Genomic DNA, 24,690 nt, shown 5'->3' with positions numbered 1-24,690 from the left:
TTCTATGTAGTGTCACTGAAAATAGCTACAGCATTAACATACAAAACCAGTCCTGGAGTCAAGAAAACCTGAGTTTAAATCCAATCTCAACACTTAATACTCATTTAGCTATGTGACCCTGGGCAAATCACTTAATCCCATTGCCTTGCAAAAAATTTTTTAAAGTTTTTAAAAAGCAATTACAAAAGATAAAATGGGCAACTTTGATTAGTCAAACTGGAAAGGTTCTGCATCTACAAAAGTAATGTGCTTTGAATAAGAATGGAAGCAATTAAATGGAGTTTGGTAGGAAATCTGTATCAATTTTTTCTGAAAATAGCTAAGATACATCTACATGTATGTGTAATAAAGGTGACCAAAAAAAAATATTCTCCAACAGATGAACGGTCAAAGGATTTAAACTAACAGTTCATCAAAGAAGAATTGCAAAGCATTTACAGCTATTAAATTACAAGTCACTAATAAGAGAATTGCAAATCAAAGCAACCTTGACATTTCAGCTCATACCCTGTGAACTGGCAAAAATGACAAAAATATTGGAATAGTCAATGTTGCAGGACAGGGGGAAGAAAAGGTACACTAGTGATTGGTTGGTGGAGTTTTGTATCAGTACCATTTTTCCATTGTAAGGGAAAGCAATTTGGAATTAGACAAATAAAGTGACTAAAATGTTCATACCTTTTGACTCAAAGATTCTACTACTAGGCATATAGCCTAAGACATATCAGAAAAGTGCCTATAGTGCCTAGTATACATTAGGAATATAATAAATACAAGTTGACTGACATACACAACAAAATATTTGAACAACTTTTTTGTAAGAGCAAAGAATTGGAAATAAAGAATTGCTAAACTAAGTAGCATGTTTGAATATAATGGATTGACCCTGTGCATAAAGATTACTATGAAGACAAAAGCATAGAAAGATCTACTACATGAACTGATACAAAGTAAACGGAATTCAAAAATACACAATGATTACAATAACATAAACAGAAACAAGAAAAAGATAAAAAATGGAATGCTGCAAAAATACCAAGTTATAGTTATATGTGTATATGTGTGTGTGTGTATGTGTGTGTGTGGTATATTGTATATATTTTCAGCCTTTTCTACTCTACTGATCAGTTATGCTGATTTTCCCCCTTATTGCCTTTTTTTTAGGTTTTTGCAAGGCAAATGGGATTAAGTGGCTTGCCCAAGGACACACAGCTAGGTAATTATTAAGTGTCTGAGGCTGGATTTGAACTCAGGTACTTCTGACTCCAGGGCCAGTGCTCTATTCACTGTGCCACCTAGCTGCCCCTTCTTGCTGTTCTTAATTATAAATTTAATTTAAATTTAAATTGTTTTAATTTTTTAAAATTAGCTTTCTCCTCAAATCAGCTTTTCTTTTCTCACTTGATAAAGTAAAATGAAGGAGGCTTGTCCAAGAACAATGCTAACATATTCCTGGACCTTAATAGTGTCAGATAAGAAAATACCTCCTTAATAAAGAGTCAGCTCTTGGTGAAACTCTCTAGCAAGTCCATAATTCATCTACCATAAAAGGGGTTCTTAATCTCTAAACATCAATTCTCATTCTTCCACATGTGAAGGTGATTTTGTTTTTAATTTTTGTTTTGGGGCAGCAGGGGAAGAAGAAATTTGGTCTAGCAGATAAAAGGCTAAAATTGGAGTCAGGAAGATTTGGATTCAAATTCTACCAGAAATACAAGCTTTATCAAACTGGACTAGTTACTCCTCTGTTCTTCAGTTTCCTAATCTGGAAAAAATAAGAGGTTGGAGGATAGCTTCTAAGAATCTTCTAGTTCTAAATCTAAGGTCTATGACCCTAAGGAGAGAAAGGTAGAGCACTGAAAAGGATGATTGTGTTGCAATCAGAAAAGTGGTGTTCAAACCCCGATTTTGCCATGACTTCAGCCAAGTCACTGAAGTTCTGTAAAGAAAGAGGTTACAGTTTAAGAGTTATAATGTCCTGACTTAACCCTAAAATTGGAACTGGGGAGATGGGGAACTGGGGAAAAGGACAAATGGAAGATTAAGTATACTAGAATCACCCATTCTATCTTAATAATGGATTTAACTTAAAAATAAATCTCTCTCCAGGAGAGTCTTTAATCAACCAAAAAGAAAAAAAAATCATTTCTGTGGGATTCAAAATTGATCTGGTTTACACAGTGAAACTTTTCCAAGATTGTTCAAGATAATTAGTAGAGAAAAAGTGCTCCCAACGTGAATCTTGACAGCGTTTTTACAACACTTTTATCATCATCATTATTATTAAGAAATTATCATATTATGATTTCTTGTTCATTTTATTACAAAATTAGTCTCTTCTTCCCTTCTTGTTATTTGGGCAAACCAGAGAATATACCGTTTGAGACCTGAAAGGACGCTCTGAAATCAGTCTAACGCTCTCAATTTAACGAATGAAGAAACAGAAGTAGAGAAAGGTAGGTAAACTGCCCTTCCAGGAGCTCACACTAGTTGGCGATGAGTTATATTAGTCCTGACATTTAAATTGTAAGCTCTCAAAGGACAAGTACCTAAGTTTTCTGGAAGAAAATTAAGTCCCTTATACACAGCTCGGGAAAGAATGCTTAATAAACAGAAACGCAGAAAATCTGCTTATGTTGGAGAAACCAGTTCTACTTCTCTCCAAAATAAAAGAAATGAACCATCCGTTCTAGTGAGGACAATGCACCAGACCCTCGGCATTAAAAATTAAAGTCACTGTTTGAAAGGTTCTTAAGTTCCAAGGACCCCGGCTAAAATTTGGGTTCTTCAGAAACAATTGTGACTTAGAACCCTCTGCTGTTTACGGGGGATTCCTTGCCAAGCTCTGTTCCTTGATGCTCTAGGCTGCCCGTTACTGAGGAAGAGTAACCAAAGAGCCAAGAGAGGGAACCCAGATTGCCCCCCAAAACAGAGAAGGGGACAGGAGAGGGAGGGAGGGGGTAGGAGAAGAGGGAGAGGGCAGGGAGAAAGAAAGAAATAGTGTGTCTTCAGGCACCTGAGCTTTGCCCTGTGTTCTCCCCTTCCCCCCAAGAGTAAGGGGAGCCTTGGAATGTTGGGGCGCTGCTCTTGAATCACCACCCCAGACTTCCGAGGGCTGCGATCTGCCCGGGAAAGTGCGGGGTTCCTTAGGCAACAAGTGCGCCTGGTCCTCCCCGGCGCCGCCTGAAGGGCCGGAGCGGAGCTGGGCTGGGGGCTGGGGGCTCGGGGCTCGGGGCTCGGGGCTCGGGGGGGGCTCGGGGCTCGGGGCTCGGGGCTGGGGGCTCGGGGCTGGGGGCGGGGGCCAGCGGTCCCAGACGGGAGGCAGGACCGGCTCCCCCAGCCTCGCCGCTCCCCATCCCGGCTCTCCTCCGGGGCACGCACACTTCGGGGCGCCTGGCCGAGCCTCACAAACTCCGGGGGGCTGGCAGCGGGGGTCCGGCGTGGCAGAAGCGAGCCCCGGACGCCGCGCCCCCGGGAGGGCCGCGGGCTGGGCCGGCGGGGTGCGCCCGGGCCAGCCTCGTCCAGAGCCGGCTCGGTTCCCTCGCTCTCCCCGGGACCCAAGGCAAAGGAGGCGCGTTTCCCTTTGGGCGCAAGGCTGAGGGGGTGACCCAGGGCTGAGCGGCCGCCCCCGCCGTCCAGCACCCTTGGAAGGTGCGAGTCATCGAGGTAAGCCGGGGCACCCTGCCTAAAAACCTGCAGAAACCCGTCCTGGGTCTCCCCGGGGGCACCCTGGGCGGTGGGGAGAAAAGCGGCCCCGCCGGGAGGGGAGGGATGCTGAGGAGCTCGGGGGCAGCTGTGCGCCGGTCCCCTGAGGACGCCGGGCAGCCGCATGCCCAGGCCCAGGTCGGGGGCACCTGGAGCCCCGGGGGCCAGCTGCCCTTACCGGCTCCGGCTGGCCCAGGACTGGACGGTAGCGCTCTTCTGGAGGCAGGGCAGGGAACGGCTTCATGGAGAACATGGTCCCGGCGCCGCCGGCGGCTCTGCACTTTTGAGGTGTCCTCTGCCAGCCCTCTGCCAGCCACTGCGAGAACAGACCGAGCCCTCCGGGTTCCTTATCTGTCGCCTTCAAAAGGGCACGTGCAGAGGAGCGGGGCGGGGGGAGGCTCATTTTGTCCGATCCTCCCCCTCCCAGGTCGGGATACCCCCTCCTTCTTCCCCTCCCACTTTGAGCAGACCTCTAATGACTAGAACCCCCCCCCCAGGGTTGTAAAAGAAAACACTCAAATTCGCCGCCTCTTCGGTATTCTCCAAGGGCAGAAAGAATTCTAGAAGTAGTCCCCAAACCCAAAGGCCCCCGCGAACTGCGAGGGTCGCATCTCGGGGATGAAGGGGAGGAAACTGAGGAAGAGGAGAAACGTGCAGCACAGTGGGGGGGGGGGTGCTTTCTGCTGCATAAACTGTCCCTACCTACCCTTCTCTCCAGTAATGCCACACACACACACACACACACAAACACACACTCCAACCTGGAGCACGAATTTCTAGATTTAGTCGGATCTTACTAGCTTACGCAAAGCAGCCAAGTAACGGCAGGCACCAGTAGTAACAGGGGCAATTAGAAGCAGAGCATTTTCAGTCCAAGGAGGGATTAATATGATGCTGTGCTTTCCGACATAATGAGCATCAGGTGTAGGCAGTTTCAACTGTGGAATAAGGCAATCATCTAGTCTAACCCATTTTTCAGAGGTTCAACCCTGGATCCCGATTATTACTGTAAAAATCCCTTCTCTCAACTTGTAAAAAGATTTTGCAGCAATATAATTAACTTTTCGAAAAAGTATGCATTATCCAACTCCCCCTAAAAACTCAAATTTGCTGAATTGGAAGTTTCACCAAACTCATACTCTTCCTGACCTAAGAACATTAGGGTTCAGCTTCTCAGCACTGGTTCTTTAGTCCATCTCACAAATGCCTGTGGAACTACTTCGATCACATGAACGGATTGTTTTCTGTGACATTCACAAAGTATTGGAGGTTTCAAGATGTGGTCATGAATCGGGTTTTAGTGATCAGAGATTCAGAATAATGAGAAAACAAAACAAATACCCCCAAAATACAAAAGATGATAAAAAATGAACAGCACCCATCTATTATGTCTATATTTAGACCAGGCCTAAGAGCTAGGCAGTTGCAATGAAAAAGCAAAAGGAGTTTAAATGGAATAACGCTGAGACGAATTATTCATCACCTAGCAGGCAAAGTGAATAGAGGGCTAGAACTGGAATCAGTAAGACCTAAGTTAAAATTTGATCTCAGAGTCAAGTGACTCTGGGAAAGTCTCTTAACTGATTAGTACCTCCCTCCCAGAGTTGTGGGAATAAAATGATACACTTTGCAAATCAAAAGTACCATCTACTATAAAAGTCCTAAGATAATTGGGGGCACCTGGAGAGATCAAGCAAGATGTCATTATAAGGGGGCAGCTAGGTGGCACAGTGGATAAAGCACCGGCCCTGAAGCCAGGAGTACCTGGGTTCAAATCCGGTCTCAGACACTTAATAATTACCTAGCTGTGGGGCCTTGAGGGCAAGCCACTTAACCCCATTTGCCTTGCAAAAACCTAAAAATAAAAATAAAAAAGATTTCATTATAAGGTGATGCATAAGCTGAATCTAGAAGGATCCTAGGAATTCTGAGAAGCTCAAGGAGTTTTCCAAGCATGGGAACAGTCTGATACAAAAAACAGGCTAGAGAGATGAGGTGGAATGAGGTAACAACTCATAGGCATTCCAACTCAGTTTTCTCTATGACCTTGGGCAAGTTAGTTAACCTCACTCTCCTACTCTGTTAAACTGGGTTGTGCCAATGGTCTGTAAAGTCCCTATTAGTCTTCCATATAGGAACCTAGGAACTCAATGAATCTACAACTGCTGAGAAGGCTTTCTGTATGTTTTTTCACTTTCTTTGTCTTCCACTTTATGCCCCCTGGTGGAGGTGGTTAAGGAAGCCTGCAATGGATCTCACTGTTAGTAATATTCCACATCACTTTCTTAAGTCTAGATAGTCAACAAAAGTCCTAATTTGATAGTTTGCTGTTTTTCAAGATGTAAATGCATTTCCTGAAAATTTAACAATTGTCTCTCGAAAACCAATTCAAGCTGGCTCTAAAACACTCCTGCCTTAACTAGACTCAGACACTTCATACTGGTTCTGGTAAGGTGAATTCCCCAGGGGGATCTACTACTTTTAGAGTTTTAGGGGGAAGTCATTTAAGTGATTATCTTCCTTGAATGTTTTGGAGTTTTTTTGTTGTTGAGGAGGTATAGAAATAGACAATTTACTCTCTGAATAATTAAGGATGGAAGAGACTTGCTAAGATGAGCTTTCAAAATAACAAAAATGAAAAACAATACAACCTTCCTCTGGGAATTAGTCTCTATTAGTTGATATCTTAAAATTTAAATTAAAAATTTTTTTAACTTTATCCAACAAACTTCATTGAAATATAGGAAATTAGTGACAGGAGGCACCCTTAAGATCATCTTAGTACCACCCTCTCATTTTACAAATGAGGAGGTTAAAGCTGAGAAAGGTGAAATGAAAAAGATCACATACAGAGGGGATTAAAACTCCAGTTTCCTGACTTTCAGTTGTATTAGGGTCTCTTGATATTAGGGAAAGAAAGGGAGAAAACTTAGCTGTAAATTTACCAATTGAACTAAAATATATTTTTCTTTGCATGATTTTAGTCAAATACAAAAATCAGGTAGTTATTAAAAATGAGATTAAAATTTTTATAACAAATCTTTGTTGTAAGATCATTAAAAAATGTAGTCTTATCCCATTTATATGCCATGTTTCCTCTATGATAAAACTATATAAATTCTTTTAAAATAATTTAAGTTTATTTGGGAAAAAAAAGGAATGAAATCCTTGCTTAAAACATATATAGAGAGTTCTGATCACCTAGCTAAGGTTATTGAACCCCCCCCAAAAAAAGACAGAAGTTGATTAAATTTATGGAGAAATATGGTATTAATTCAAAGTTCACTAAGGAAATACTCTGAAGAAAAGCAAAATAAAATGGCATAATTTACAGAAAAAAAATTGTTTAAGCTTAGTTTTATCCTTATACATGATCCACCTCTATACCAAAATAAACAACCTGGAACATTCATAAGACTTAGGGCCTAATAGTATGTATTCAGTCCAAATTTAACATAATATTATATTAGATAAGTATCCCCATTTTATAGAGGAGCAAAGTAAAATTCTGAGAGGTTAAGGGAAAGCTTCACAGAGGAGGTAGCATTCAGAACAGGAATTGTACAGAAAAACAAACAAATAACCAATAGGAATAATAATTAAAATCCAAGAATTTTAAATAGGCAAGATGAGGGTGGGGTATAATCTTTTGAGAGGAAATTTATTTAAAACTAATAAAAGTAAAATTTCAAGACCCATTATTGTCATAAGAGAGAAGACAAAAGGGAACACATACCAAAAAAAAAAATTAGACAAGAGACAAACTTAACGTAACATATGTTCCTCTGCTCCCTACCCAGCTCTAATGTGTGTGTGTGTATGTGTGTGTCTGTGTGTATATACTTACTTTATTTTAATCTTAATCTGCATTATTAACATATTCCATATCACTCTCTTTAGTCTAGACTCTCAACAAAACAATAGACCAAGTCCTAATTTGTACTGTTTGCTGTTTTCCAAGACATAAATACAGAATTAACAATTTTCTCACACAAGCCAATTCAAGCTAGTTCTAAAATACTCCTACCCTGACACTTTATACTGGCTCTGGTGGATCACATCCCAAGGGGAATATACTACTTTCAGAGTTGTAATTTTTAAGCAATTATCTTCCTAAAACTAGCTTGTGTGCTTCTTAACAATCAGCCAGGCATTTACTTTAGGAAATGGGTAATGAGAACAATAATTATAAAGGATTTCTTACTATAGGTTAAAAGAACCTCTTTCCACAAATACTCCTAGATTCTAGGATGGGAGAAAAGAAAGACATAAACTTAAAGCACAGTTGTAGTGAGGCAAACTTGCAGAGAATACATATAACAAAGGCAATTCACAGCTCCGGAAATATTAAGCCTCTAAAGTCTTTTCTCCTTCCAGATGTTCCTTAAGACATTAGCTATGGACCATATTAATGATGAATCAATGCTTTGTTCATCTCTAGCTTTTTATAAGGCAGTTCCAAGTCACAGAACTAGCCACAGAATGGACTCAAAAGGAGACCTGCACAGGAGTGGCAATCCCAGGTGGGAAAGTCCTAGGTGATACACCAAAAAAGAAAAAAGTTCAGAAGCTAGCAACAGCAGTAGCAGTCTATCTACAAAAATAGTCAACATCCCTAAATAATACCAATAAAATCAAACTAGAAGAAATGGAAATGGAAATTCCATTTTAAATTACTATATATCATATAATGATATATAATGTTTTATTCAGTAATATATAAAATAATATAATAACATATAAAAAACTTGAATCCACCTTCTAAGATATGTGCAAGGATGATATAAATGCAACTATAAGCAACTAATTACAGATATAAAACAGACCTAAATACTTGGGAGAATATCAGTTCATTGGAAGGACAAGACAATATGATAAAAGTGGCTTACTCAGTTTCATATCAGTCATACTGTTAAGGATTTACTTTCTAGAATTAGAAAAATAATGATAAACTTCACTTAGAGGAAATTTTCATTATTTCAAGAAAAAGTAATGAAAGGAAATGGGAACAAAAGGAGTCAAACTGAGATATTACAAAGCAATAATTACCTTAAAACAATTTGGTGCTCATTAAAATTAGAGATTAATCCCCTGAAATTAGGGGCGGCTAGGTGGCGTAGTGGATAAAGCACCGGCCCTGGAGTACCTGGGTTCAAATCTGGTCTCAGACACTTAATAATTACCTAGTTGTGTGGCCTTGAGCAAGCCACTTAACCCATTAACCCGTTTGCCTTGCAAAAAAAAAATAATAAAATAAAATTAGAGATTAATCCCCTGAAATTCTGCCTCACACTAAGGAAAAGAATCAGTGTTAGAGGGGATATGGGAAAACTGGGATACTAACTAATGCATTGTTGGTGGAGTTGTGAACTGATCCAACCTTTGAGGAGAACAATTTGGAATTAGGTCCAAAGAGCAATAAAAATGTGCATACCCTTATCCAACAATACCACTATTGGGTCTGTATCCTAAAGAGATCATGAAAAAGGGTAAAAATTCCCACACATACAAAAATATTCATAGCAACCTTTCTATAGTGACAAAGAATTGGAAATTGAGGGGCTGCCCATCAATTGGGGAAATGACTGAACAAATTGTGGTATTTCTATGTGATGAAACACTATTGTTCTATAAGAAATGAGGGACAGAATTTCAGAAAAATCTGGAGAGACTTTCATGAATTGATGCTGAGTGAAGTGAGCATAACCAGAAGAACATGGTACACATTAACAATAACATGGGATGATGATAATGATAGATTTGTTCATTTCAGCAGCACAATAATCAAAAATAATTTTGAAGGATTTGTGTTGTAAAATACCATCCATATCCAGAGAAGGAACTGTGGAGTTTGGATGAAGAATAAAGCTTATTATCTTCAATTTTTGAAAGTTGCCTTATATATTATGTCATTCTTTTTTCTCTCTGATGTTTTCTTTCTTCCAGTTGGATTTGATTCTTCTCTCACAACATGATCAATATGGAACTATTGTTTAGCATGATTATAAGTGTAGAGTCAATGTCAGATTGCATTCTGTCAAAAAAAAAGTGGGGGGGAGAAAAATGTAGAATCAGAACATTACAGTAAAAATGATTGGTGAAAACTGCCATTGCATGTAGTTGAAAAAACAAATAAATAAAATATTTTTTAAAATCGAGATTAATCATTGGAACACAATATTCAGAAGTAAATGTATCTAGGACCTTAGAATTTGATAAATACAAAGATCCTATTTATTTGATAAGGCCTCATTATTTGACAATAAAAATGCTAGAAAATTTCATAGTTAGGGGAGAAATTAGATTTAGACAAATACCCCTTATCCATGCCAAGATAAGTTCCAAATGAGTATGAGTCCTAGATATAAAAGGTCACATAAAATACAGATTAGAGAATCATAGAGAAAATTACATGTCAGATAGATGAATAGGAGAAAAGTTCATGACCAAGTAAGAAATAGAGAGGATTACAAAAGACAAAATGGACAATATTGATTACAAAAAATCTAAAAAATTGTATACAAATTTGACAGAACTAAGATTAAAAGGGAAACAACTTGGGGGCGATCTATTCAGCAAAACTCTCTGACAAAAGTCTCATTTCTAAAGATATAAGAAACTGATTCAAACTTACACAAAATTTAATCATTCCTCAAATGATAAATGGTCTAAGTATATTGACAATTCTAAAAAGAAACACCCAATCAAATTTTAACCATATGAAAAAAAATGCTCTAAATCTCAACTAATCAGAAAAATGAAAACTAAAGAAATTCTGAGATTATATTTTATGCCCATTAGAGTAGTTAACCAAAAAAAAAAGAAGTTATCAATAACAGAGGTACTTGAGGGAAATGGGAACACTGAGGCACAATTGGTGGACCTGTGAATAACTATAACCATTTTGGAAAGAAATTTTGGAGTTACACACTTCCTAAAACCGGTAGACCCAGCTATACCACTACTTGGCCATAAGTAATCAAAGAAAGAAGAAAATGCCCTTAATGTACAAAAATGTTTATGATTAATTATGCTAATTGCTTTCCTAATGTTGAACCATCCTTGTACCTGGGATAAATCTAACTTGATCTTAAAAAATGATTTCTTAGATGAATAACTTTTCTCTTTGACAGGATTTTTATTTAAAAATTTTGAAGTGATATTTATTAATGATATTGATTTATAGTTCTCTTTTTGTAACTCATCCTTCCCTGTCTTAGGTTTTAGGACTATAAAAGGAATCTGGTTCAATGCTTTCTTTCTCTATTTTTGAAAACAATTTGTATAGTATAAGTACTGATTGCTCTTTGAAAGTTTGATAGAATTTTATGATGCCATCAGAACCTGAAAGATTTTTCTTTACTGTTTCTTTTGTAACCAGTTCTATTTTCTTTTTCTGAAACTGAATTATATAAAATCTCTATTTGGTCTTTGGATAGTTTAAATTTTTGAAGAAATGCCTCTTCATTTTGTTAGCAAGTAACTGTGTATAATAGGTTCTAATAAATCTTTTTATCTCTTCCGATTTTGTTGACTTTACTATTTTGTTATTTTTCTACCCTCTTCTTTTTAATGAGATTAGATAGAGGTTTATAAATTTTTTTGGTTTATTTTAAAGAATCAGATTTTATTATTTTAGGTTTTTATAGTTTGAGATTTCCCACATGTGCTTGTTTTACATTTGTTTATTTTTTGGATTTATAATTTTTAGGTGATTTATAATTTTTTAAATGCTTATTCAGTTCATTAATTTCTTTCCCTGGGGACTACTTTCATTGTGTCCCAGAAATTTGGGTATATTATTCCATTATAATAGTTTTCTTTCATCTAAGTATCAATTCTTTCTATGACTTGTTATTTTACTCAGTCATTACTTAGGATTTCATTGTTAAGTTTCCACTTGGTTATATGTCTTTTATTTACAGTCCCTGAACCGATTATTTTCTTTATTTCATTATAGACTGTAAAAGATGTATAAAAGAACTTCCTTATTGCATTTGTTTACAATATTTCTGTGCTCTAATACGTGGTACATTTTTGCAAAAATTTCATGTGGTCCTAATACATATATATTCACATATATTTGTGTGTATATATACACACATATATGTTTCTATTTATATACACATATAACATATCATATATGCATATATGTAGTTAAATATGTATGTATATAATATATATTTTATCATTTCCATTTAGAATATCCATAAGTTTTTTGGCTCTAGTTTCTCCAACAATTTATTCCACTCTATATTCTCCCTATTTTTTTGTCTACTGGTTTAATCCAAACCTGAGATAGATATTAAAATCTCCTGTCAATATTGTCTATTTTCTTGAAGTGAAACTAATTTTTCCTTTATGAATTTTGGATATTAAGACATTTCAAGCACATAAGTTTAATACTGATGTTGATTTGTCACCTATGGTTCTTTTAAGCATAATATATTTTCCTTGTTTATTCCTTGTGATATTTTACATTTTTTTATTTTGTCTGATAACTTGATTATAACCCCACCACACCCTTTTTCACTTGATGCATAGTAAATATTTCTAGTTCCTCATTCTTATTTTATGTATGCTTTTGTTGTTTTTAATCTATTTCTTGTACATAAGAGACTATGGGGTTTTGTTTTCTTATCAAATTTCTTGCTATTTTTATTGGATTATTCAAATTATTCACGTTTAATGTTCTGAGTTAGGTTAATACTTTCCTCCATTTCTTCAGGTCTGATTTTATTTCATTTTATTTCATTTTTCTTTTTTAAAAATAATATCTTTATTTTTCCAACGACATGTAAAGATAGGCTTGTCATTTTTTGTAAGATTTTGATGTTCACATTTTTCTCCTTCCCTCTTCCCTCCCCTGTTCCCCCTCCTCCTGACAGAGAACACTCTAATGTCATACATGTATAACTATAATGAAAATTAATGTTTTCATATTAATCATGTTATGAAAGAAGAATCGGAATATAAAGGGAAGAAACCATGAGTGGGGAAAAACTCATAAATTTTAAAAATTGAAAGTAGTAAGCTTTAGTATGCATTCAGACTTGATAGATTCTTCTCTGGATGTAGATGGTATTTTCCAAGGTCTGATTTTCTTTCTAGGAATTCTTAGAATATTGTAGGGTTTTTTTTTTAATTCAATGTCCTCCATCCTCCCCCCCCCCCCCCCCCCGCCATTAATGATTAGGTTCAACTTTACAGAATGTCACCTTGGGTGGTATCTTGAGCTTCTTTCTTTTCAGAACCAGTATTCCATTCCTTCTTGTAGTTTCAGATAGGCACAGAATTGTTATTTGAACTCCCTTTTCTTTAAATTTAAACTGTTGCTTGTCTTTGGAATAAATTTAACCAAGAGATGTCTTAGAATTTACAGAATTTTTTGTTTCCTCCTTGGACACAATCTATGAATTCTTTCAATTGGCACTTTGTTTTCTGTATTCATCAGAAGAGCTGGATTTTTTATATATTATCTCTAATTATGGCATTGTTTTTAACTCGTTCCCTTCTTTCAGGGATACCCATATTCCTCAAATTATCTCTTCATTCTCAATCATTGTATTATATTTGTGTGGTGATCCTAGTTTTTTTTTAATGTTATTCTTTTTGCATCTCTTCTCCTAAATTGCTCTTCGCTTATATTTGTATTTCCAATCAGTTTTTCTCTCTTTTGTTTCTTGGTGAGACTTGTCACTATAGACTCAAGTTTTCTAATCTGTCAATTATTTCTGCTGTATAGGCCACCATTTTCATAATTCTTATTTAACTTTAAAATTATTCAGGAATACTCTGATTCCTTCTTTTCTTTGGGAACACAGGGGTCCTCTGCCTCATTAATTTTCATGTTTCAAGCAATGTTTATCCATAGCTGCCTGGACTCTTCCCTGACCTAGAAGTCATATTATCCAACTGTGATTAATATCTTCCCCATTGATGCATGTGCTTAAACTCAAGATCTTTAATTCAGTTTTCTTCCTCATGACATCTTTTGTAATTTCAGGCTTTTTTTCTTCCTTTACTCTTCCATTGCTCATTTTCGGACCCACTATCTTTTAAAAGTGTACATCTCCAGAGGATGTACCTTAAAGGCTTTATCTGCATATGTAGAGGTTGAAGTTGTGAAAATCAGATAAAACAACTTTGTCACATGACTAAAAATTCCTGGGCATTTTATTTCCTGTACATTTTACTATCTTCCTTTCAAGTACTTTGTTTTCTATGGTCTAGGAGTTTTCTAAACTTGTTACATAAAAAAAAAATTTGGTTTTTGAGGAAAAGAAACTACAGAAAAATCTTTATTTAAACTGGTATAATACAATAATTATTGCTCATTTAAAGTTTTTAGCAAATGATAAAATAAATAGGAAATTATATTATTTCCTTGGATCGTCTACTTAAGACATATTACTTGTCAATAATTTAAAAATACACAGACTTACACGTTCTCTTTTAAAAATTGCATTTACAGAGAGTTCTGGCTTAGTGTCAGCCCCCAGTCCTACTCTGGTCAATCAATTAACAAATTTTTAATGAGTAGTTTTTATGTAACACAAATAGATCTAAATACTACACATACAAAAAAAAGGAGTGAAATTGTATAAGAAATATATTCTTGCGTGTTTGCAAAGGGCACTGTGTGTGTGTGTATGTGTGTAAACATTTTAATTTAATTTTGCAAGTAACCAATATTTTTATTAACTATCCCTCGCACTACTTTAACACTCTGTTGGGTAATTTTTTTAAAAAAATCCCTCAACATATATCTACATAATTCAGCAAAACAACTATGCTAAAAAATACCTCTTTTCTGCATTTTAAATCCATCACCTCTCTGGTAGGAGGTAAGTAGCATGTTTCATCTTTATTTTTTTTTTTAATTTAAGGCAATGCCCAAGGTCACACACCTAGCCAATTAAGTGTCTGAGGTCACAGGTCCTCCTGACTCCAGGGCTGGTGCTCTATCCACTGTGCCACCCAGCTGCCCCCATCTTTATTCTTATGGGCTCAAGATCATTTGATCTTTTGTAATAACATAATAAAATTATCTTGTGCTAGTTTTATGCTCATCTCACATCACATCACTTCATAGGGGTATTCTAAATTTTCTCTGAAATTGTCCATTTCATCATTTCTTGTGGTGCAGTAATATTCCATTATATTCACATACCACAATATATTTAGCCATATCCCAAAAGGAGGGCACCCTAATAGCTTCCAATTTTTGACTTTGAAGAAAAGAACTAAAACTATTTTTGTTCAAATGGATCTTTTTTTCTTTATTTCATTGGGGTATAGACCTGGTAATGATAGAGCTACATCAAAAGGTATGGTCAGTCTGGTAACTTTTGGGGACCAAATCACAGATCTACAATACTTGTTTTCCTACAGTCCCATCTTTTTCCTCTTTTGTCACCTTTACATTCTAATAGGTGCTTTAATTTGTATTTCTTTATTATTGAGCATTTTTAAAAATGATTATTGCTGGTTTACATTTATTTGAAAATGCCTCTTCATTTTTTTAAATTTTTTTTTAGGTTTTTTAAAAGGCAAATGGGGTTAAGTGGCTTGCCCAAGGCCACACAGCTAGGTAATTATTAAGTGTGAGACCAGATTTGAACCCAGGTCCTCGACTCCAGGGTCGGTGCTTTATCCACTGCGCCACCTAGCCACCCCTGCCTCTTCATATTCTTTGACCACTTATTTGCTGGGGAATGATTCCCATCTTATAAATTTCAATCAGTTCCTTTCCTTTATCTTGAAAATAAGTACATTATCAGAAAAAACTTCTTGAAAAGATTTTTTTCTCAATTGTTTTCCAATTTTTATTAATTTATATGAACTTTAATTTTCCCATAATCAGAATTGTTCATTTTATCCTGTGTGATCAATCCTATCACTTGTCATCCTGTATTCTATCCACAGATTTGAAAGGTAATTTCCTTACTCTATTTGCTGATGTGACTTTTTGTATCAGGTTAGAGTACTCATTTGCTGCAAAGAGAAAGGAAGAAATTACTTTTTGGATCTAAACCTAATATATTCCAGACTGCTATTCATTTTTCCCAGCAGTTTTCCCAAAAGGTGAGTCCTTTTCCTGATATCTGGAGACTTTAGCTTTATCAAATGAGAAAAACATTCTGGGTATGGTGGACAATCAATACAAAGGCACAGACAGCTAGTACATGTATATTTTAGACTTAAAAGTATCACCAGTAAAATACCAGTAAAAAATAAAAAAAAAGTTTTAAAAGATATTTGGAATGGGGGGGGGGGGTGAAAGGGTGGTGGTGGGGTAATAAACAATGCTTTCCAGTTTCTTAGAACTATATTCCAGCCATCAATACTTAATTCTGGGCCAATTTACATTCCAGAAAAATTTGCTAAAGCATTCAGTGCTGAAAGCAATAAGGCCCTTTTATTTGACCTGTTTAAAAAGAAATGAAGGATTCCAGAACTGACTCTTCTCAAAATGGGAAGCCCACCAACCTCCCTCACACTGGGCTGGGGACTAGTAACACCTAAGTGGGACTTGGTGAAGCAGTAAAGGGCTGCCCAGGGAGCTGTGATCTGCAGGCCATGGCAGAAGATAATCCGTGAGTTGAGGTATGAAGCTAGAGACTCTTCCAGACTGTAAAAAATGTCAAGCAAAAATTGGCCTCTAATTAGGAATTCTTGTGGATTATTAGTACTTTAGAAGTGAGTCAAATTTATTAAATAAAAACAAACCAATCCGCAATTGACAAATGGTCAAAGGATATGCAGTCAATATACAGGAAATCCATGCAATCCATAGTCATATGAAAAACTGCTCTAAAAACTGATTAGAGATATGCAAATTAAAGCATCTCTGAGGTACCACCTTACACCTCTCATACTGGCCAATATGACCAGAAAAGACAATGATCAATGGTGGAATGGATGTGGGAAATCTGGGACGCTAATGCATTGTTGGGGGAACTGTGAACTCATCCAACCTTGCTGGAGAGCAATTTGGAATTATGCCCAAAGGACAATAAAAATGTGCATACCCTTTGATCCAGCAATACTACTACTGGGTCAATACCCTGAAGAGATTCTGAAAAAGAGTAAAAACATCACTTGTACAAAAATATTCATAGCAGCCCTGTTTGTGGAATTGGAAATCAAGTAAATATCCTTCAGTTGGGGAATGACTGAACAAATTGTGGTACACGTATGTTATGGAACACTATTGTTCTATTAGAAACCAAGAGATGGAATTTCAGAGAAGCCTGGAGGGATTCGTATGAGCTGATGCTGAGTGAGATGAGCAGAACCAGAAGAACAATGTATACCATAACAGCAACATGAGGGTGATGATCAACCTTAATGGACTTGCTCATTTCATCAGTGCAACAATCGGATAATTTGGGGGTATCTGTGATGGAGAATATCATCTATATCCAAAGAGGGAATTGTGAAGTTTGAACAAAGACCGAAGACTATTACCTTTAATTTAAAAAAAAAATGTAATTTTGCTCTTATATTTTATTTTTTCCTTAAGGATATGATTTCTCTCTCAACACATTCAATTTTGATCCAATATATATACATATATACATATATCATGGAAACAATGTAAAGACTATCAGACTGCCCTCTGTGGGGGTTAGGGGGAGGGAAGCGAGATTGGGGGGAAAAAATTGCAAAATTCAAAAAAAATTTTTTAAAGAATTATTAATACTCTGCTATAAAGCTGAAAGCTAAAATATTCAGAATCTTTTTTGCAGGGTCATGTTCATAATTTCCTGAAATGTCTTTTGAATCAAAGGTATTTTTAATGTTAACATAAATTACTATAATTCTCTGAAAATCACTAATGCATAAATGATTAAACCAAGTAGGATGTTCTCCCACCTATTCCATGAAGCTACCTACATCTGGCTACATTGCTCCTTCCCACCCTTTCTTCTCTGAACTGCCAACACACTTTATAAACAGTGTCAAACCTCATATTAAGTCAGCAAGTATTTCTTAAATGCCTACTGTGTGCAAGGAACTGTGCTAACCACTGAGGATGCAGTTTAAGGCAAAAAACAGTTCCTCCTCTTAAGGAAATGACAATCTAATTAGGGATATGATATGCAACCAACCATATACAAACAAGATTTACCAGGGACAAATTGTGGATAATCTCAAAGGGAAGGTTCTAGCATTAAGGGAGCTTGGGAAAGGGTTTTTGTTTATATTAGAATTCAATTGCTTCCCAACTACCTTATATATGTGATTTCCTTACTGGTAATAGTAGGTGCATAACACTCAATGACTGAATTAATGAATCATTCTCCAAACATTGTAAATGAGATTTACTATACTAAGATAAGACAGCTTGGTTTTAAGGTAAACTTAGCCCTTGAAAATTCTTCCACTGACACTTATGAAATACAAAATTTACAAGTTAACTAAAGGGCCATGGAGAAGCTTATGGTGCAAGTGAAAAGGTTGAAGCATGTCATCAACAAACTTTAACCTCCAAATAACAAGAAAGACCTGAGATGTACACAAATGGAAGAGAGTTGACATGTTTAAAAAGAAATGAAGGGTTCTAGAACCCTTTTGACGTGTTTAAAAAGAAATGAAGGGTTCTAGAACTGACTCTTCCCAAGATGGGTAAACCCACCAATCTAACTCACACTGGGCTGGGAACTAGAAATATCTAAGGGGGACTGGGTACAAGCAGTGAAGGACTCCACAGAAGCCTTTGACACCAGTGATCTACAAGCTAGTAGAAGAAAGATTCCAATCACATAGCAATAGTTGGTGAAGGCAATTCATGTGTTCCATTTGGTACCTACATAATGGCAGGATTTCTAGGGTTGGACGCCCAGCACAAAATGGACAAGAAGACACAGAAGAGCATGGATCAGCTGCAGTCCGTAGAAAGAATAACTCCCAAAGATACAGAGCATCATAGTTTTGAAACCTAATACTGCAGTTATGACTGTGGATGTAGAATTCTTCCTGTGAAATAAATTACTTAAAGGAAAGATCTATTTTAAAGAATATTCTCAGCAAGCAGAGAAAAGGAGGGGAAAAAAAAACCTGAAAAGGGAGTTATAATAATCGCTTGGTAATTTATATAATATTAAGTCCCTGAAACAACACACACTTCAATTCCATCTTCTCCACTGAGCATCTGACATGATGATCTTGCCCCTTTCTAGAATTTTATTTAACTTTTAATACCAATCATAACCATAAATTGAAAAATGTCCAGCCCGAGTTTTACAAACTGAAACTAACCCCAAATGACCAAGTTTATATTCTTGAGAATATCAGGAAGTAGAAAGTAGAAAGAAAGACTTGTTTCCTATCCACAACACCACACTGAGTCTTCAACACCTAAGCCCAAGATGCACCTCAGACACACAGTAGCTGCATAACCCTAAGTAAGTCTCTAAGACTTGCAAAACAGATGTTGAGGTATATTTGCAGAATTTCCTTATCTGAAGTACCAATAAAGTCATAGGTGTTATTTAAGAAAACAGGAGTGCCAAGTTAATAATAAAATACTTTTAATTAGAGATTAGTCACAAAAATTAAACAAACTGTTTAAAATAATAATTTTAGTCAGATTTATCAATTGCTTTATACTGTGTCCAATCATCTCTCTGAAATGCACCGTGAAAGAATATATTTAAATTGTGTCAAATGTACTATTTGACTTCAAATAGGAATTTTGTATTTTTTTGCATTGGATAAATTCTAACGAATAAAATCAATTTCTCCTCTGATGAACACAATAGCTAACAAAAATACCATAACTTGTTAAACATCCACAGAGATAAAGCATTATAAACAAATTTTCTCAATACCTGATTATGAAATCCAGACATTTTCAGGCTTTTGTTTTGAAAAGTCTTATTATACAAGGTCACTGAACAAAATACATGATCAAAGAAATTATTCTTTAATAAGTAATAAAGATGTTTAGAGATGTTAATTTTTAAAGTAAATATGGCTCAGTTTCATTTTTAACAGAAAAAAGTTGTTTTACAAGAAAGATTTGCACACAAGGAATACAATGAACTAATAAAATGTTCTCTTGGCAAGAGCTTTTGTAAATAATTCAAGCTATTTTACAATTTCGGTTCATGCTATTACTTTTAATTATACTGTGCTGTTCTTTTTTGATGCTGGTCAAGATAATACTTGACATCCTTTTCCTCTTATAAAACAAAGTACAGAGATGAATATGAATATAAATCATGTTCTATGATATAGATGAACTAACATTCTAAGAATGTTATCTAAAGCTAAATTAAATTGAGGTATATTAAAATTGTTCAAAACTTTTCAATACATATCACGGGCCACGTACCATGCAAATACCACAACAATTGTGCACACTACAAAAAGGAACACTTTTTTATATTTTTGCCATGGTGAAGGTTCAATTTCTACTTCATCTCTTTTCCTGTTTTTCTTTCGACGACCTTTTAATCTGTTTTCAAAAGCCTCTAATTCAGCCTGGAGAGAGGAAAGAATAGTTGCAATTATTTAAATAAATTCAAAACAAAACTTAATTTTTAAAATATTCACACAAAATTAATCAATCTGGATTAACCTTTTAATAGTGTCTCTATAGAATAAATTACTGGCTTAAAAAATAGGAAAATATGCAGTTTGTGAGACAGTCTTTTAAGACATATTGTTTTGATTTTCTAAAAATGAACAGATTGTATAAATTTGCTAGAAAAGTGTTTTATTGACTGTACTAGGTAAAGTCACCACCAATGGTTACATGTAAATGTTTAGGTAATACCACTAATATTCATCCTTACATTGCAGGGCCTCAAAGGGCAGAGGGGATGATTCGTGTTTAAGAAAAGACTTCTGGCTCCTTGACAGAGCTCTGAATTCTAGTTCAACTTAGTCAGATGATGCTGGGATGACCTGAGTATTCTAGATGAGATATATCATTCAATACTAAGTAGAATATTCCTTCAAGTTTTTCAAAAGGTAATTATCACCATCCTCTTTTAGATAGGGTTAGAATACATCTGCATGATAGGAGTAATCTGAGCTAATAGAGAAATATGGAATATGATCAGTAACAGATCAAACTTCCTCCTGGAAAGCATAAGTTCAGAAATCATAAAGGTATACTGACTAAAAATGCATGGTTACCTTATGCTATCCCTGGGATAAAAGTATTGAAATCATAAGTAAATTGCCTATTAGTGTTTTAACGGAAGTCAATTACTTTCCTCCACCAGACACTCCAGATGACTTTTAAGTCTACTTGTCCATTCAATCACACCTTTTTCACATGTTCTACCTCCAGAGAACTTGATTTGAAAAACTCCTAAGTCAGCATTGTTTAATTACCTGTTGTCTTCGTTTTTCTTCTTCAATAACAGCTTTGGCTTCTGCTTCCTTTATCTGTTCAAAGACATTACAAAGCAGATAAAATGTTCTACTGCCATATAATTTCATGTATGTTCTTCCATTATGATTTTATTTTTAGTTCTTTACATTAAAGTGACACAAAGGCACTTTCTAAATTATTTTTTATTAAGGTATGTACTTTTTAAAAGAATAAATCACTATTTAGGATGGATCTCAATTCAAAGGTATTAAATGAATCATGTTTTAAAAAGTTAAAATATTTTAGATGGATCTTCTTTACCTGAATTACTTTATAAAGCTGAATACTAATGTTAAATGAGACTACTTCTCAGAAAGCAATAATTTACCTTAAATACTGAGAAATACCATCTTGACAAAAATATCTTTTATAGAAAACTTCTTAAGAAAATTATTCTTATCTATGCTAATGAGCATAGGCTAGGGTAATCCAGATTACTTTTAAAAATTACCTTTTTCTTGCAATATATTATTTGACTATATTAGGTTTATCATAACATTAAAATATATTTCTTTCAAGTGCCATTGAAATTTGCCTTCAGGTTCTTTTATCTGAGTTATTCACCCACCTAAAAGGAGCTTAATATAATGGAAAGAGGCTCTGGAATTAAAATCCCACCTCTGATACTTAGGACTCACATTGCCTGTAGGCAAATTGCTTACCCTCACTACACCTCAGTTTATTCATCCATAAAATGAGAATATTGGATTAGATGACTTCTCAGTACTGATTAGGTCTAGTTTTGATTCCAAATATTTTCAAGTATACTCCAAAAATAATATTCTATCACCACCACACCCTACACCCATTCATTTAACATGGAGAAACAAAGTCAATAGCATTCCCACATCCATTTAACATAGGGGAAAAAATATCATGGGTATGATTTTGGTTCCTCCCACCTACCTACAGAAGTATCCTATTATTGGCAACCTAAAAAGTACTTTTTAAAAAGTCGCATTTTATTTCATTTATGTTTTGTCTTAGTAATAATTCACAACTGTGATTTCCTTTCCAATGCAGGAAGAATTACAAAGACCCACATTACCTCAGAGGCTTTCCGTTTCACTTCCTTACATGTGGTGTCACACTCTAGAGAAACCCGGCCTTCACGCACCTTACTACACTGTAGTTCCTACAAGTAAACAGAAATGGGTATTAAAAATAATTTTTTTTCAGACTCCAAGCTTTAATGTCTTCCATTAAAAAATGATAATAAACAAGGGTCCTGGCTCTACTCTGCAGGTATGAGTTCCAAGAGCTTGCAAATTCTTCAAACATCCTTTCTTATTCCCTTAAGCACCCTATATTTTTTCTAAAAGCACATTATCTCTTCCTAATTTCATTTAATAACTGGACACCTACACTATCCAACAGCCCTGCTCTGGTATGAGCTGTATTCCAAGCAAATAAAATAAAAGCTTGGCTACACCAAATCCTTAGTAAAAAATGATTTTCAACAAGTATTTCCCTCTACATATCATAACTTGATTTCAACCATTTCTAATGAAGTTATTTAATGTAAATTTGCACTTGTAAGGATCCAGTTCAAGATTTGAACTCGTCTTCCTATTATTCTTTAATAGAATATAAGTCCCTTGAGAACAGAAATGCTTCATTTTTAATGTCTTTTGTATTGCCAATCAGTCAGTAAACATTTATTACCTACTATAGAGCAGACATGTTCTAAGTGCACAAGAAGCAAAAGTTTAGTCCCTGCCCTCCAAGAGAGCACAATTTAGAGGAGGAAGACAAGAAGCCAAAAAGAAAGTATGAACCAACTACATACACAATAGGAAATAATTGAGAGGAAAGGCACTAGAGGTTAGGGGTGAGAAAGGGTATCTATATAAGATGGTATTTCAGTTGGGACTTTAAAGGAAATGAGGAAAAAAAATATTTAGGAGAAGGGAAAGCATTCTAGGCTTAGGAGATATCCAGGGACAATGCCCAGAACCAAGAGGTGAAGTGCCTAGTTTGTGGAGCTGAGAGATGTAAGAAGACAGGGAAGATAGGAAGATGTCTGGTGCCTTTGCTTGTTGACTGATTTCTGACTTTAAGCCAGGATTCTCTCCACCCACTATGCCACAATTAATGTTGAAATCTAACTGGACCTTTTTCTGACTCTTGGGTTATCCTGCTAAATTATCCAATCTGTTGTAACAATAAAGATTAAAATATCAGGATCTACTGAATCATTTGACCTTTCACTAACCCCCACCCCAAGACTACTCTGATCTGAGGATAGTTTTGCCTTTTTTTAAAAAATCATTATTAGGTCTCCTCCCCTTTCAGCTATCACTTTTTCTGCTGTCAGGACACTTAACTCTAGGAAGAGTTTAGGAAGTCATTGAAAACAGTGCTTTGCAAGAATATGATAGTATCCAAATGGAAGGAAAGGATGTAGGAGGCTAGGAGATTATTCAAGAGACTGTCACAATAAATTCAGGCCTGGGGTGATGAAATTCTGGATTATGACAGCAGTGGGAAATGAAAAAGAATACTAACACAACAACACTAAAAATAAAATATTGTTGGAACACAACAGCAACTCTGATGGTAACAAAAATTGTTGCTCCTTCCTTCAAAGTTTCAAGTCTGTATCTGGGAAAACTAAAAGTTATCAACGGTAAAAATTAGTCAAAAAATAATTTGCTGAGGCAGCTAGGTGGCATAGTGGATAGAGTACTGGCCCTGGAGTCAGAAGGACCTGAGTTCAAATCTGATCACACACTTAATAATTACACCTAGCTGTGTGGCCTTGCGCAAGCCACTTAAACCCACTGCCTTGCAAAAACCTTAAAAAAAAAATTGCCTACTAAGATGTTTTGTTTTAGGAAACATATCTGAGGTGATCAGGAGAATTTAATGCTGAAAACAAGAACTATAAAAAAATGATATTTAAAGTTATGAGAATAAATGGGTTACCAAGCAAAAAGTAGGAGACCTACTTTAAAAGAATTTGAAACAATGAAGAGGAAAGAGGAGACAATAAAAGCATGAAGAGACCAGAACCAGAATATTATGGTATCAAAGGACACAAGTAAGAAAAATGCATGAAAACCAGCACTATCTAATGCTGCTGTGAGATCCTGAACAAGGACTATGACCTCTCAAAATAGTGTCACAGAGTCAATCTTGAATTACTTGGCCACCATGTGTCACAAGCATGTCACAGGTACAATCTTTTCTAAATTTGTGGCTAGTCAGTCTCCCACAAAGGAATAAATATATAGGTGCTTGAATCTGGATCACACAAAATTAGAAGCAAAAAAAAAAAACCAAAACACCAAACCTATTTTAAATTTAAAAGCACTAAAATTTAAATTTCTTTCTTTAATCTACTGAACTGTCTTAGTTAGTTCCCATTTCAGGCTTCATATTTAGCACTATATCCATAAAAGTATATGAATTTTGAGTAAAGATAAAAAAATTCCCATTACAACTACAGGACATTATTCTATTGCTAAAATTAGTATTTTTAAAAGGACTTACAGAAATACATATTTTGATAAGGCAAAATGTTCTAAAATATTAAAAAAGAAGTTAAAGACTAAAAAAATTACTCAAGAAGTTTTTAATAATTTGAA

At 35.6% G+C, this 24,690-nt stretch overlaps 2 protein-coding genes across 3 annotated transcripts in view; both read right to left on the bottom strand.

Annotated features, from left to right (window-relative positions):
* Positions 1–4,005, bottom strand: part of CORIN (corin, serine peptidase) — a 211,302-nt gene extending 207,297 nt beyond the window's left edge. For both annotated transcript variants that reach the window (XM_074229502.1, XM_074229503.1), the window contains exon 1: positions 3,884–4,005. In XM_074229502.1, coding sequence (XP_074085603.1) covers positions 3,884–3,958 — 75 coding nt within the window. In that variant the 5' untranslated portion in view covers positions 3,959–4,005. The remainder of the gene's footprint in view (positions 1–3,883) is intronic.
* A 15,222-nt stretch (positions 4,006–19,227) lies between these two features.
* NFXL1 (nuclear transcription factor, X-box binding like 1) overlaps positions 19,228–24,690 on the bottom strand; it is a 61,731-nt gene continuing 56,268 nt past the window's right edge. The window contains 3 exon segments of the mRNA XM_074231583.1: positions 19,228–20,199; positions 21,061–21,114; positions 22,149–22,235. Coding sequence (XP_074087684.1) covers positions 20,026–20,199; positions 21,061–21,114; positions 22,149–22,235 — 315 coding nt within the window. The 3' untranslated portion in view covers positions 19,228–20,025.

Source organism: Macrotis lagotis, chromosome 3 (genome assembly GCF_037893015.1).
Source record: "Macrotis lagotis isolate mMagLag1 chromosome 3, bilby.v1.9.chrom.fasta, whole genome shotgun sequence".
In the NCBI taxonomy this organism is placed as follows: Eukaryota; Metazoa; Chordata; class Mammalia; order Peramelemorphia; family Peramelidae; genus Macrotis; species Macrotis lagotis.
Note: the sequence above shows the minus strand (reverse complement) of the source record. Positions and strands in the feature narration are given on the sequence as shown.